We start from the raw sequence: 15598 nt of genomic DNA on the forward strand, positions 1-15598 counted from the left end.
ATCTCCAGCCCCTTTTTATCTTCTGTAATCACCCCATTATCTGTAGTATGTAAGCTCAATGGAGCCGCTCACCCCTACTGTCTCCATCAATTGATTACTTCATGTAACTGTTGTCTTGCTTTATTTCCCCTGTATTGTAAGTGCTGCAGAATATGTTGGCGCTATATAAATAAAGATTATTATTATTATTAGTGAGGTACTGAAAGAAAATCACAGACACAGGCTAGGATATAAAATATTTATTATGTGACTATGACTGGTGGAAAGACAGAAAACTGCATTTTTTCAACAAAAACTTAAAATAGCATAGATGGAGATGCAGCCTACATTTCTTCTTTTTTTTGTTCTGATTTTCTCATTTTTTTGTCTTAAAGACGTATTAAAAAAAGAAGCTAACATAAAGATATCAAACGTATATAAAAAGCACAAACGTTTTGCATATGTTGGCCTAATAGAAGCCATTGAAATTTTACAGTATCTTTGCTTGGATACCAACTTTAATGTCAGAAAAATTGTCCAAACGTGATGTGAACAGAGCATTTTTATCAATATCGAAAGTATCATCCTCGAACAAAGGCCTGGCAGGGCTACAAAAGTAAATATGGGTCCCCAAAGCCAGGCCTTAACCTGACACATTCAGGAGATTAAAAAAAGCATACATTTATTTTGGTCTCCACTTTCTTAGTGTCTTTTTCTCATTTCCTCAATTTCAAAACAATCAGCCTTTACATTTTATAGTTTCCTTTTCACTGTTCGCTAAGAACATCCACAGTAATTAATAAATATACGTTAACCTTAAAGGCGGTATCGGCCTGCAAATGTAGAGAATTTAGGGTGCCTTTAGATGGAAAGTTATCATTCAAAAAATCGTTAAAACGAGAGAAAGTGAATAATAATTTCTTCAGTCTTAATGCGAGCCAACAACTGAACGATGATCGAGAATTGTTCACTTTTCTTCTTTTTTTTCTTTCATGCCTCCATTCCACCTGCCATACACCGAAACATTTCTCTTGGTGCTTCCAGGTCGTGGATGTGTAGAGCTCCAACTCATCATCTGCCCGACATAGCAGCTTGTAACCACCCACTAAACTTCTGATGTCCCTGCAATGCATACCCAGTACATCTTCTCTATACATCATGCAGAACCACTGGGGGAAGGACTTTGCATGTGCAGTCTCTATTTTAAAGGCATGTGCTTTGTTTCTGCAGCTCTACAGCTGGCCCATGTAGGTGATGTTATTAGTGAGGACACGTACATTGAGCTAGAATTAGGGAGGCATAGATAACGTGCCAAGTGAGGGGCATATAATCTGCAAAAATGTATAAGTTTACATTGGAGGAAAAAAAATATAAAAATTAGCTAGTCCCCGAATTCCCCTTTAAGCAAATATGTGCCCCCTAAGTTGCTGGGCCATCAGAGCTGCTACGCCAACTACATTGCAAGTTAAATCGTTAAAACTATATATATTTATTAGAAAAGTAGTAGGTACCCCTGCAGTGACCACTTCGGCTCACCTGCTCCTGGCGTTCCCCCGCTCTGCTATGTGCCGGCTGCCGCCCAGCCGGTGCATGCGCAGAGTGGAGCCGGTGCGTCACTAGTGACGTTTCTGTGCGGGCCTCTACGAGGCTCGCACAGAAATAGGACATGCCGCGATTTGTTTACCGCGCGTGTTGTTACACGGTCAAATCACAGCTGTCTGCATAGCTTTGCATTATCTAATGCAATCCTATGGCAGTGGGCACGGGCGGAAATTCAGCGGGAACTTCCGCCCGTGTGCAGAAGGCCTAAAAGACATCAGATAAAGAGATTTGTTACTTGACAAAAAGAGGAAAATCAAGTGCATTACAGACCATTTGAAATATTGGAGATGTGGCGAAAAGTAAATCAAATGAATGTTCTAAGATCCTTGGCTTTCGAAGACCTCCCTAAGTAATGTCCGTCGTCCTTTCATTTGTAACTGAGCTAATATTGTCATATTATCCAATAATACCCTCTCCCAGTAGCACTAGATGCCCAGTTTCCTTCTACAGGGATGTCTCCCCTTTGTTCTTTTGAATCTTTTTCTCTTGCAGATTCTGAATATTTTGCCCCAGCTTTTGTAGCTGTCGCTGTTGTTGGTGTGACATTAGATCAATCTGGGACTCCAGTTTGTGCTGCTGCTCTTGATACTTCCTGCAAGCATTCTGGTAAGTCAGAAAAAGATTCCTGCATTAAAGAGGAACACAACATGAGTATAGATCCGGTTCAAGAACATAGACTACTATTCATGCTAACAGCTGATTCCACATCTAATGAGTTATCAGAAGATCTACCTGTACCAACTTCCTAATACTAGTTACAGAAAGACATATAGTATCACTCAGGGTGGTTTCACATCTGTGTTGGAGCCTCCGATCCGTGACAAAATACCGGAAGAAGAAGCGCTGCATACAGAGCTTTTTCTTCCGGTGAAATCCTGGGTGACTGCATGGAAGCTGAACGGAACCCATTATACTCAATAAGGTTGGTTCAGCGCTATTTGGTTTCATCATAAGACAAAGCCGTTCGGCCATGGAGATTCTCTTTTCCCGCTCCAAACAGAGCAGGAAACTGGAGCCCTGACGCAGATGTGAAACCACCCTAATTCTATCCTAGTACATAGTCGTCGCAGCCTATGGCTTCTTACTGTTCCATTAAATGTGATTTATAAAATCATGAAACCACCAATGAATACAAGTGTCCTCCTCATCAAGTCGTTATGCCTTTCTCAGTTAGTCTTCTAAGCTATGTGCAAAAACTGGAAGGGGTAGTGTAAGAGAATGGAAGGACCGCATTACTGTGTCCTATGTGTGTTGCTCTGAGGATCAAGTGATTTGATTGTCTTTGATGCAAACAGCAGGGAGCTACAGCAGTCATCATCTCTATACACGCTATGTACCACCAAAGGGAAGTCAATCTGTACAAGGGGATTTAGGGCCCTTTTATACAAAACGATTGTCAGGCACAGACGCGCCCAGCAGTCATCCAGAGATACTTGCTCTTTGCTTTCACACAGGTGTGACGATCGCTCAGTGTTTCTGCTTGGCTACTTATCATTAGGATATGTAATAAAAGTTCAGCTTTACTGTTGGGTGTTGTTCTTTTGGCCTTGATTGCTATTTGGCAAATGGTTTGTATTCAGTTCTCTTTTTTGGCACTAAATATGACTTTCACTTAGAGCCCTCTAACCCCGCCCTCTATCTCTCCAAATATGGGAAGATATGTAGGAGATCTCCTGTAGCTTCAACCCCCTCTCTCTCCTTGCTATGGGGGATTCCAAGGCTGTTTCGTGATCTTCTCCCATTGATTTCAATGGGGCCCTGGTAAAACAATGGGCAATAGTGCAAAATTTTCTTAGCGCTGCGAGGCTTAAGTGAATACATCGCAAATGAGAATGAAACAATTGAAAATCATTGGTTTCATAATCATGTGTTTTAATTCACTCCCACATTGCTAGAAAACCTATCCCCAGTGGGTAAGAGCCCCTAGGCTGCTCTCACACAGCCTGCTTTTTACAGCGTTTCGCACGGTGTTTCAGATGCCACGCTGTAAAATGCTCCCATTAATTTCAATGGGTCCTCGCAGACTAGCGTTCGAACGTGGTGCTTTTAACACCGTCTTTTTCTAGCACAGTCTGCTCTATTTTCATTGTGTTTTAGTGCTTTTAACACGCCTCATCACAATGATGGGGTGCATTAAAAAACGCTGTCAGACGCTGTAGAATGAGTTAAGAGATTTCACCCAAAATCGCTGTGAAATGCTGTGTTTTTGAACGCGGCATTTTGTGTACGCATGTGTGAGAGTGGGCTATAATATTTATAGTAGAACATCAGATTAAATGAAAAGTTTGTGTCCCAGAATAGGCTGCAAAACCACAACCACCAGCAGAATGCAGTAAACATCACATATAAGGAACAAGCCCTGGCACCAAAGTTTCACCCAACCAAAAGTCATATGCCATCCACCTCGTAGCTGTCAACAAGCTAATACTTTTTCTCATGCAGGTGTATTTTCTGACCGTCTTATGTCCGTATAATTTACTCACTTCCGTCCATATTTACAGATCAAAATCACCCATCAAAGTCAATGGGATCACGCAGAAGCGCAGAAAATATGCAGCTGTATGCGTATTCACTGCATTTTTCACACTTGAATGCCAGGAGACGGTGAAAAAAAGTGACATTAACTGGGCCTTCTGGCATTTCTTTTTTTGTGCGCCTGAAAAATGCAGTGAATACAGATGCAATACGGGCATGACAGCCCCCATGCATCAAAAACGGATTCAACATGTACATGCAGAGATAACAGTATGCTTTTCATGGGCTGAAATTGCAAACGGCCGTGTGAATGAGCGCTTCTAAAGAGACATGCACTGTCCATAAGGCAGCACCCTTCCTCGATTGCAGGAGATGACGTTGAGGTAGTTTTTTTTCTGTTACAGCAGAAATGCTAGAATCACATCTGCTAATAGACAGGCTTCTTCTTTAATCCTTGTAATATGCATACAAAAGATAGAACAGGTCACTAGTCTCAATGTACCAACTATATATATCATGACGTTTTACTTGTAAGTGGGAGCGGGGAAGTCACATGTGGGGTAGGGAGAAAGGAAGGGTGGGTTGCTTCATACAAATTTTTTCTTTTTTCAAAAAGTTAATAAAAAGTATTTCAATCAAAAAAAACTATAATATATTATACCTATGAGCTTTGAAGAAATCTTTGATCATCAGTGCAGACTTTGTATTCTCAGCAGAGACTTTACAGGATAATTGCTCCACTTCTGAGAGGAGTCCTTCAATTCTTACTTTCATTTCGCTGCTCCTAAAATGAAAAGACATATAAAACGACTTTATCCAAAAGATGACATTAATTTAACCTCTCCGTCTTATGCCAATTTCCATTAATTAGAAAGTATGGCTGCATACATTTCTTGAATTAAGTTGTAAGTATAGATTAAAGGGCTTACCCAATTTATGTTTTCTTTTTTAAAAACAGGTTCCCCACATGCAAACATAACAAACGAGCCTACTCATCTTGCCTGGGTCCCCACAGCTCCTGTGCCGTCAGCTCCAGGGCTCTCCCCGTGATGTGGTCCTTGCAGGCTGCAGCAGCCTGTTTGCGGGACATCACATGCTACTGCAGCCAATTACAGACTTCAGCACTCAAACGCTGAAAACTTTGCTTCATTCTGATGGAGGCATAAGACAATGACTTTTTGAAGCCCAGTCAAATCTTCAAGAATTCCTGGTGTTTGCTGGCACTTCAGAAGCTGTATTAGGAAGTAGAACTCATGGATGACTGTAAAGGATGTGAGATGTCTGTTGATTCTGAAGATTGTTGTAACAGAACAGATTTCAAGCATCTGGTTCACATATTCCACATGCCCATTGGATTGGGGGTGGTAGACAGAGAAGAAATTCAGCTTGACACCTAGCATTACACAGAATGCCCTACAGACGCACCAGGTGAATTGTACTCCTTGGTCTCAGATGATGTGCAAAGGCAGTCCATGAAGATGGAAGATGTGTTCCATAAATAGGTGAGCCAGTCAAGCAACCAATGGAAGAGTGACAAAATGTGCTATTTTTGAGAATCTGTCCACAATAACCAAAATCATGGAACAATTGGAGGAGCAAGGGAAGTTTGTGACAAAGTCCATTACTATGCCTTGCCATGGGAACTTTGGAACTGGCAACAGCATCAAAAAATCCAGTGGGTCACTGACAAAAGGGACTGTTTCTGACACAGGTCTGGCAGGCTGCCACAAAGTCTCTTACATTCCTGAGTAAGCAAGGCCACCAGAAATAGCGAGAGATAAGGTCAACCATTTTATTTACTCTAGGGTGTCCAGCCAGTCTGAAATAGTGACATCACAGAATCTGACGGAGCCTAGGAAACGCTGGATTGCCTTCACACCCTGTGGTTTTGGCCAGTCAAGAATCACAGACAACTTACATGGATCCATTTAAAGACCAGTATCTGACATGCTATATGCCAGAAAAGGCAGACTTGGATTATTCAAAGACACAATTTTCTAACTTAACAAGCAGTCCATGGATTCTGAGGTAACACAATATTTAGTTGTCTAAAATATGCAGTCAGATAAAAAAAAAAATCAGATGGTTTTCCAGGTAGACAACAACATAGGTGTACAGCTAACCCACAAGATGTGGAAGTCTGCCAGTGCATCATAGAGTCTAATGGGCATAACCAATAAAGGTAGAGTGTCAGGGATCAAACCCAGGACCTCCTGTACTCCAGTCATCAGCTCTCCTGCTAAGCCATACAGTCCTCTGGACACTTCTCTTGTTCCCAGATACTGCAATCCAGTTCCTGTTCTAACTCCGCCCTGTTCCTGATTAGGCTAACTACGGTATTAAAAGCCTGACCCTGCCACTGCACAAGTGCCTGATTTATTGTGCCTCTACAAACAAATCAAAACCTCCTGTGACCGACCATTGCCATTCCTCCTGATGACGTTACCCGCCTCCTCCCTTGTACTGCGAACTGAGACCCACTGTTGCTGACTCCTGGCTCTTCCCAGACTACTCTTTTGATCTGCACGACTACCACACCCGCGGCTCCAACTTAGTGCCTGAAACACTGCACAGAGTAAGTAACAAAGTTCTAGCACTCCAGAGGTTCAGTAAAACAAAACACTGATGTAGTTGTAAGTAAGGCTAAATTATATTTGCCCTTACGTTCTGGGGGTGTCCCGAGAAATAAAATCCAGATGTGCCTTGAACTGATCAGCAATGTGGAAATTTCAAGGCTAATGCCATTTTATTACTGATCGTATGTATACAAACAGATAGATCTGCAATGCATTTCGAAGGTTATACCTCCTTTATCAAGCACAAATAGTTAGGGGATAAAAACACTAATTGTAAACTCTTCAGTATTATGGTATAACGGTAAATGCACATAGGCAGAAATTCCGCGGCAGGATTTCCCACAGAATTTCCACCCGTGCCCTCTGCCATAGGATTGCATTACGTAATGCAATCCTATGCAGACAGCCGTGATTACTGCGCGAGTTTTCACGCGGTCAAAACAAATCGCGGCATATCCTATTTCTGCACAAGCCTCGCAGAGGCCCACACAGAAAGGTCACTGGTGACACGCCGGTTCCGCTCTACGCATGGGTCAGCAGAGCGGGGAGACGGTGGAGCAGCTGAGTAGCAGTGGTCATTTCAGGGGCATGGCTCGCATCCTGCTGCAAGAATTCTCGCAGGGATCCGACCCGGCTGGCTGCATGAGGCCTAAAACAGATAGAAGACAATGACTGTCAAAAGAGGTTCTTGCACATGTAGAAAAATTTACATAATAAAATCATTAAGAAGCTAAAATAAAAAATAAACTGTAAAGAGGAAAACAAACATATGTATATCTCATAATAATGGTAAAGACTCTATTATGGTGCGACTTAGTATAAATAAATGTTGCTGATAAAGGGCAAGGTGGGGGCCAAAAAAGAAGCAATGAAGGGAAAATCCAAAGGCAAAATGATCCAGCGACAATATAAAATCCTTTACAATAAGATGTAGAGAGCGTTCCAGAGAGTAGGTGTATTAGAGAAATATGGGTAAAACAACATTGGATACAACTCACCCGACGTTACCGGGCCGTCATAAGGGGCACCGGTACGTTACAATCCAGGGTAGCATATAACTCCCATTGATCACAGGATCACTAAAGATAATACAGGTATCCAATGTAATTAGAACTGAGATGGCAATTCCTATGCACCGGTCAATTATGGCACCTCAAGAGAGCGTCATGGTAGAATTCCAGGTATAAAAACACAACCAGGGCATATAGGTGGATAATAACAAAAATAAGAAAAGTTACCAGTAGAGATGAGCGAGCACCAAAATGCTCGGGTGCTCGTTACTCGGGACGAAATTATTGCGATGCTCGAGGGTTCGTTTCGAGTAACGAACCCCATTGAAGTCAATGGGCGACCCGAGCATTTTTGTATATCGCCGATGCTCGCTAAGGTTTTCATTTGTGAAAATCTAGGCAATTCAAGAAAGTGATGGGAACGACACAGCAACGGATAGGGCAGGCGAGGGGCTACATGTTGGGCTGCATCTCAAGTTCACAGGTCCCACTATTAAGCCACAATAGCGGCAAGAGTGGGCCCCCCCCCCCCTCCCAACAACTTTTACTTCTGAAAAGCCCTCATTAGCAATGGATACCTTAGCTAAGCACCACACTACCTCCAACAAAGCACAATCACTGCCTGCATGACACTCCGCTGCCACTTCTCCTGGGTTACATGCTGCCCAACCCCCCCCCCCCCCCCGCACGACAGTGTCCACAGCGTACACCAAATTGTCCCTGCCCAGCCTCCAGCTGCCCTCATGCCACGCCACCCTCATGTCTATTTATAAGTGCGTCTGCCACAGGAAAAGCAGGCACACACTGCAGAGGGTTGGCATGGCTAGGCAGCGAACCCCCCCCCCCCCATAAAAGGGGCGGGGCGATAGTCCACAATGCTGTACAGAAGCAATGAGAAATCCAATCCTGTGCCACCTCCATCTGGAGCTGCACACGTGGGCATAGCAATGGGGAACCTATGTGCCACACACTATTCATTCTGTCAAGGTGTCTGCATGCCCCAGTCAGACCGGGGTTTTTTATAAATAGTCACAGGCAGGTACAACTCCGCAATGGGAATTCCGTGTGCACCCACAGCATGGGTGGCTCCCTGGAACCCACCGGCTGTACATAAATGTATCCCATTGCAGTGCCCATCACAGCTGAGGTAATGTCGTGGTTAATGCAGGTGGGCTTCGGCCCACACTGCATGCCCCAGTCAGACTGGGGTTCTTTACAAGTGGACAGATGTAGTAACAACTCCCTGTGGACCCACAGCATGGGTGAGTGCCAGGAAGCCACCGGCGGTACATAAAAATATCCCATTGCATTGCCCATCACAGCTGAGGTAATGTCGTGCTTAATACAGGTGGGCTTCGGCCCACACTGCATGCCCCAGTCTGACTGGGGTTCTTTACAAGTGGACAGATGTAGGTTAAACTCTGTGTGCACCTACAGCATGAGTGGCTCCCTGGAACCCACCGGTAGTACATAAAAAATATCCCATTGCATTGCCCAACACAGCTGAGGTAGTAATGTCATGTTTAATGCAGGTGGGCTTCGGCCCACACTGCATGCCCCAGCCAGACTGGGGTTCTTTACAAGTGGACAGATGTAGTAACAACTCCCTGTGGACCCACAGCATGGGTGGGTGCCAGGAAGCCACCGGCGGTACATAAATATATCCCATTGCAGTGCCCTACTCAGCAGAGCTAACGTCAGATACAATACAGGTGGGCTTCGGCCCACACTGCATGCCCCAGTCAGACTGGTAATATGTACCTTAACAGTAACCTCGTTGGTGGTAATGTGGTGGTGACTGCGGACCTGGTAGCGCGGTTTTATGTAGTTGGTTTTCGGAATGTGGCCAGGATTAAGTGGGCCGTGGCGGGGGGATGGTGCTGGTGCTCTCTTGTTGTGTCGTTAAAGGTGAAATTCTTGGACTGCCACCAGACGGACCAATGCAAAGGTATTTGCCAAGAATGTTTTCATTGTTGGAGGAGGAGAGGGATGTTTTGGAGGCACTATGTGTCCTCTACACGTGTCCGTGGTTATATGCACCTTAACAGTAACAGCGTTGGTGGGAAATGGCCTCGCCGCCATCATGTCTTTGTGAAGCCTCTGTTTCCACACCCCAGTGACATACCATTAGCAGCGGTATAGGCAGAGCCCAGAATTATTAACATTTCAGCGGTAGCATTAGAGACAGGCCCCACTAACATATCACTAGCAGCAGTATAGGGGGAGCGCAGTCTTAGTTCCATTTCAGTAATAGTAGCACTCAAGACAGGCCCCAGTAACATTCCCATTGCAGCAGTTTAGGGAGATAACAGTCTCTTTCACATTTCAGTAGCTGCAGTATAGACAAGGCCCCAGTTACATTTATGTAGCTAAAGTGTAGGCCAACCCCACACACCTTTCTGTACCATGAGTGCAGGCGAAGAACATAGAAATTACTATGATTACACTGTAGGTGAGGGCCCAAAAAAATTGGTGTACCAACAGTACTAATGTACCTCAGAAAAAATTGGCCATGCCCAACCAAGATGGCAGGTGAAACCCATTAATCGCTTTGGTTAATGTGGCTTAAGTGGTAACTAGGCCTGGAGGCAGCCAAGTTGAACGAAAAATTGGTTCAAGTTAAAGCTTCAACGCTTTTAAGAGCATTGAAACGTATAAAAATTGTTTAGAAAAATTATATGAGTGAGCCTTGTGGCCCTAAGAAAAATTGCCCGTTCGGCGTGATTACCTGAGGTTTCAGGAGGAGGAGCAGGAGGAGGAGGAGGAATATTATACACAGATTGATGAAGCAGAAATGTCCCCGTTTTGGATGGTGAGAGAGAACGATGCTTCCATCCGCGGGTGCAGCCTACGTATTGCTTAGGTATCGCTGCTGTCCGCTGGTGGAGAAGAGAAGTCTGGTGAAATCCAGGCTTTGTTCATCTTGATGAGTGTAAGCCTGTCGGCACTGTCGGTTGACAGGTGGGTACGCTTATCCGTGATGATTCCCCCAGCCACACTAAACACACTCTCTGACAAGACGCTAGCCGCAGGACAAGCAAGCACCTCCAGGGCATACAGCGCGAGTTCAGGCCACGTGTCCAGCTTCAACACCCAGTAGTTGTAGGGGGCAGAGGCGTCACCGAGGACGGTGCTGCAATCGGCTACGTACTCCCTCACCATCCTTTTACAGTGCTCCCGCCAACTCAGCCTTGACTGGGGACCGGTGACACAGTCTTGCTGGGGAGCCATAAAGCTGGCAAAGGCCTTGGAGAGTGTTCCCCTGCCTGCGCTGTACATGCTGCCTGATCTCTGCGCCTCCCCTGCTACCTGGGCCGCGGAAATGCGCCTTCGGCCACTAGCGCTGTCGGATGGGAAGTTTACCATCATTCTCGAACCCCTTTCCTCTTCGGGAATGAGAGTGCAAAGGCTCTCCTTATACCGTGGATCGAGCAGTGTGTACACCCAGTAATCCGTAGTGGCCACAATGCGTGTAACGCGAGGGTCACGAGAAAGGCATCCTAACATGAAGTCAGCCATGTGTGCCAGGGTACCTGTACGCAACACATGGCTGTCCTCACTCGGAAGATCACTTTCAGGATCCTCCTCCTCCTCCTCTGGCCATACACGCTGAAAAGATGACAGGCAAGCTGCATCTGTACCCTCAGCAGTGGGCCAAGCTGTCTCTTCCCCCTCCTCCTCATGCTCCTCCCCCTCCTCCTCCTCCTCCTCCTCTGGCCATACACGCTGAAAGGATGACAGGCAAGCAGCATCTGTCTCCTCAGCAGTGGGCCAAGCTGTCTCTTCCCCCTCCTCCTCATGCTCCTCCCCCTCCTCAACGCGCTGAGATATAGACATGAGGTTGCTCTGACTATCCAGCGACATACTGTCTTCCCCCGCCTCCGTTTCTGAATCCAAAGCGTCTGCCTTTATGCTTTGCAGGGAACTTCTCAAGAGGCATAGCAGAGGAATGGTGACGCTAATGATTGCAGCATCCCCGCTCACCATCTGGGTAGACTCCTCAAATTTTCCAAGGACCTGGCAGATGGCTGCCAACCAGGCCCACTCTTCTGTAAATAATTGAGGAGGCTGACTCCCACTGCGCCGCGCAAGTTGGAGTTGGTATTCCACTATAGCTCTACGCTGCTCATAGAGTCTGGCCAACATGTGGAGCGTAGAGTTCCACTGTGTGGGCACGTCGCACAGCAGTCGGTGCACTGGCAGATTAAACCGATGTTGCAGTGTCCGCAGGGTGGCAGCGTGCGTGTGGGATTTGCGGAAATGTGCACAGAGCTGGCGCACCTTTCCGAGCAGGTATGACAAGTGGGGGTAGCTTTTCAGAAAGCGCTGAACCATCAAATTAAAGACATGGGCCAGGCATGGCACGTGCGTGAGGCTGCCGAGCTGCAGAGCCGCCACCAGGTTACGGCCGTTGTCACACACGACCATGCCTGGTTGGAGGCTCAGCGGCGCAAGCCAGCGGTCGGTCTGCTCTGTCAGACCCTGCAGCAGTTCGTGGGCCGTGTGCCTCTTATCTCCTAAGCTGAGTAGTTTCAGCACGACCTGCTGACGCTTGCCCACCGCTGTGCTGCCACGCCGCGTGACACCGACTGCTGGTGACGTGCTGCTGCTGCTGACACATCTTGATTGCGAGACAGAGGTTGCGTAGGAGGAGGAGGAGGAGGGTGGTTTAGTGGAGGAAGCATACACCCCCGCAGATACCACCACCGAGCTGGGGCACGCAATTCGGGGGGTGGGTAGGACGTGAGCGGTCCCAGGCTCTGACTCTGTCCCAGCCTCCACTAAATTCACCCAATGTGCCGTCAGGGAGATATAGTGGCCCTGCCCGCCTGTGCTTGTCCACGTGTCTGTTGTTAAGTGGACCTTGGCAGTAACCGCGTTGGTGAGGGCGCATACAATGTTGCGGGAGACGTGGTCGTGCAGGGCTGGGACGGCACATCAGGAAAAGTAGTGGCGACTGGAAACCGAGTAGCGCGGGGCCGCCGCCGCCGCCATCATGCTTTTGAAAGCCTCCGTTTCCACAAGCCTATACGGCAGCATCTCTAGGCTGATCAATTTTGCAATGTGCACGTTTAACGCTTGAGCGTGCGGGTGCGTGGTGTCGTACTTGCGCTTGCGCTCAAACTGTGGCGCTAGCGACGTCTGGACGCTACGCTGAGAGACATTGCTGGATGGGGCCGAGGACAGCGGAGGTGAGGGTGTGGGTGCAGGCCAGGAGACGGTACTGCCTGTGTCCTCAGAGGGGGGTTGGATCTCAGTGGCAGGTTGGGGCACAGGGGGAGAGGCAGTGGTGCAAACCGGAGGCGGTAAACGGGCATCGTCCCACCTTGTGGGGTGCTTGGCCATCATATGCCTGCGCATGCTGTTGGTGGTGCCTCCCCAGCTGATCTTGGCGCGACAAAGGTTGCACACCACTGTTCGTCGGTCGTCAGGCGTCTCTGTGAAAAACTGCCACACCGTAGAGCACCTTGACCTCTGCAGGGTGGCATGGCGCGAGGGGGCGCTTTGGGAACCAGTTGGTGGATTATTCGGTCTGGCCCTGCCTCTACCCCTGGCCACCGCACTGGCTCGGCCTGTGCCCACACCCTGACTTGGGCCTCCGCGTCCTCGCCCGCGTCCATGTCCTATAGGCCTACCCCTACCCCTCAGCATGGTGTATTACCAGTGATTTGATTTCCCAGCCAGGAAATAAATTGGCGCAAGCCTGCAGGCCAAATAGAATTTTTTCCCTTTTTTTTTTAAAGGAAAGGCCCACTGCCTATATTCAATCAATAATAAATGTGTTGTGGCCCTGCAGTGTGTCACAGAACTGCAGTCTTGCACTGCTATTAACTGCAGCAGAGCGGTGATTTCCCAGCCAGGAAATAAATTGGCGCAAGCCTGCAGGCCAAATAGAATTTTTTCCCTTTTTTTTTAAAGGAAAGGCCCACTGACTATATTCATTCAATAATAAATGTGTTGTGGCTGCATATGATTTTTTTTATGTTCTCCACCCAGCACACACGTACCCAGAACGCTGAGGACTGTCAGAGGCAGGCCAAATAGAATTTTTGCCCTTTTTTTTTAAAGGAAAGGCCCACTGCCTATATTCAATCAATAAAATATGTCTTCTGGCCCTGCCTACACAATTCTGTCCCTGGAGTATTACTGCAGGGCGCAATGCTCTGCACGGCCGATTTGGAAAAAAAAAAATGTGCACCACTGCAAAAGGCAGCCTCCACAGTACTGCACACTGTTAGATGTGGCCCTAAGAAGGACCGTTGGGGTTCTTGAAGCCTACACTAACTCCTAACGCTCTCCCTACAGCAGCTCCAACACTATAGCACTGTCCCTGATCTCTGTCACAAGTGACTCACAACGCATCTGAGGCGAGCCGCGGGAGGGGCCGACTTTTATACTCGGGTGACACCTGATCTCCCCAGCCACTCACAGCAGGGGGGTGGTATAGGGCTGGAACATCACAGGGGGAAGTTGTAATGCCTTCCCTGTCTTTCAATTGGCCAGAAAAGCGCGCTAACGTGTCAGAGATGAAAGTGAAAGTAACCCGAACATCGCGTGGTACTCGTTACGAGTAACGAGCATCCCGAACACCCTAATATTCGCCCAAGCATCAAGCTCGGACGAGTACGTTCGCTCATCTCTAGTTACCAGCGTTCCGGTGCAAATGGCAAGGAATATGAAGTGTAAAAAGGAGACACTTACTTCGCAGGGGTGCCAAAATGTCCTCTAGCACCCTTGAATTCCAGATAGCAGGTAAAATCACAGGCATGACAAAGGGGGTAAAAATGGTAATTTATTCAATCTACGTACTGCGACGCGTTTCGGCTTGATAACAAGCCTTTCTTGAGGCTAGAGGACATATTAGCACCCCTGCGAAGTAAGTGTCTCCTTTTTACACTTCATTTTCCTTGATATAAAATCCTTAATACTTTATTGTGGAATAATCATTAAAATATGTAGAGACATGCAAACATCTGCTAGCAACCTCTAACGAGTTTAAACCAAACAGGTCTTACTCATAGCATGGATGAAAGCAGACTGAAACAACAGAAAATGACAAAGCAGGAAGTGATGACATAGAATAATACATTAGGTGCAAAACATTAAATCAAATGATTTAAAGAAAAATAAGATTTAGGCGAAATAATATGCCAACTCAAGAACGAGAAAAAAATGTTAATTAATATGTGATGTATAAAAGTAATGGAATTAACCCTTTCCAATCCACTGTCTGACGTCTGAAGACATTCTGATTGAAGGCTGCACAGCTCCGATGTCGGAAGACGTGCATCAGGGTATTCTTACTGTATATTACTGGCCGCTCTGTTGTCGGAGGCCTCTCCAGCATGTCACATACCGCAGTACTGGCTCTAGGCAGCAGATGGCGGCGTTGTATAATGGCAGAAAGAGAAAATGCCCTAGGAAATCGTTAATCCAAAATTGGATTGCAAAGGGTTAATAAATGAAAGATAGATCACTCTTAATATTGAGACCAGAGGGGTATCTAGTATTCAAATATAGAACCCAGAAAGCTTCTCTTCATGTAGTTTATGGGACCAGTCACTGCCTCTCATTGGGCAAGATACTTTTTCCAAGCTTACTACTTTGAAAGTCGACATATACCCACTATGTGTCATTACAAAATGACGTGCTGCACCTGATAATGAACGTTTACAAGCTTACGTTTACGAGAGGTAGACAAGAAGCTATGAAACATGCTCAGAAATCCTAATTTTCAATTTATGAGTCGTACAACCTATATAATACCATAGATGTTGCAGGATGAGCAAAAAATAGTGTAAATAACATAAGTTGTATTACAATTGATGAAAGAACGTATGGGTTGAGCATCAGAACCGCATGGAAAATATTTAGTTTAGTACGTTTTAGGGCATAAAGCACACAGAGTGCCTCCCCATTAAAAAAAAAAAAATCCATGTACCCAATTTCTGTTGA

The 15598-nt window shown here is 46.3% G+C and overlaps 1 protein-coding gene across 5 annotated transcripts in view; it reads right to left on the minus strand.

The window, feature by feature from the left end:
• Positions 1 to 245: 245 nt before the first annotated feature.
• LOC136628678 (colorectal mutant cancer protein-like) overlaps positions 246 to 15598 on the minus strand; it is a 175335-nt gene continuing 159982 nt past the window's right edge. For all 5 annotated transcript variants that reach the window (XM_066604781.1, XM_066604783.1, XM_066604780.1 and 2 more), the window contains 2 exons: positions 4718 to 4840; positions 246 to 2206 (listed from right to left, as the gene is read on the minus strand). In XM_066604781.1, coding sequence (XP_066460878.1) covers positions 2026 to 2206; positions 4718 to 4840 — 304 coding nt within the window. In that variant the 3' untranslated portion in view covers positions 246 to 2025. The remainder of the gene's footprint in view (positions 2207 to 4717; positions 4841 to 15598) is intronic.

This window comes from Eleutherodactylus coqui, chromosome 5 (assembly GCF_035609145.1).
Source record: "Eleutherodactylus coqui strain aEleCoq1 chromosome 5, aEleCoq1.hap1, whole genome shotgun sequence".
Taxonomy (NCBI): Eukaryota; Metazoa; Chordata; class Amphibia; order Anura; family Eleutherodactylidae; genus Eleutherodactylus; species Eleutherodactylus coqui.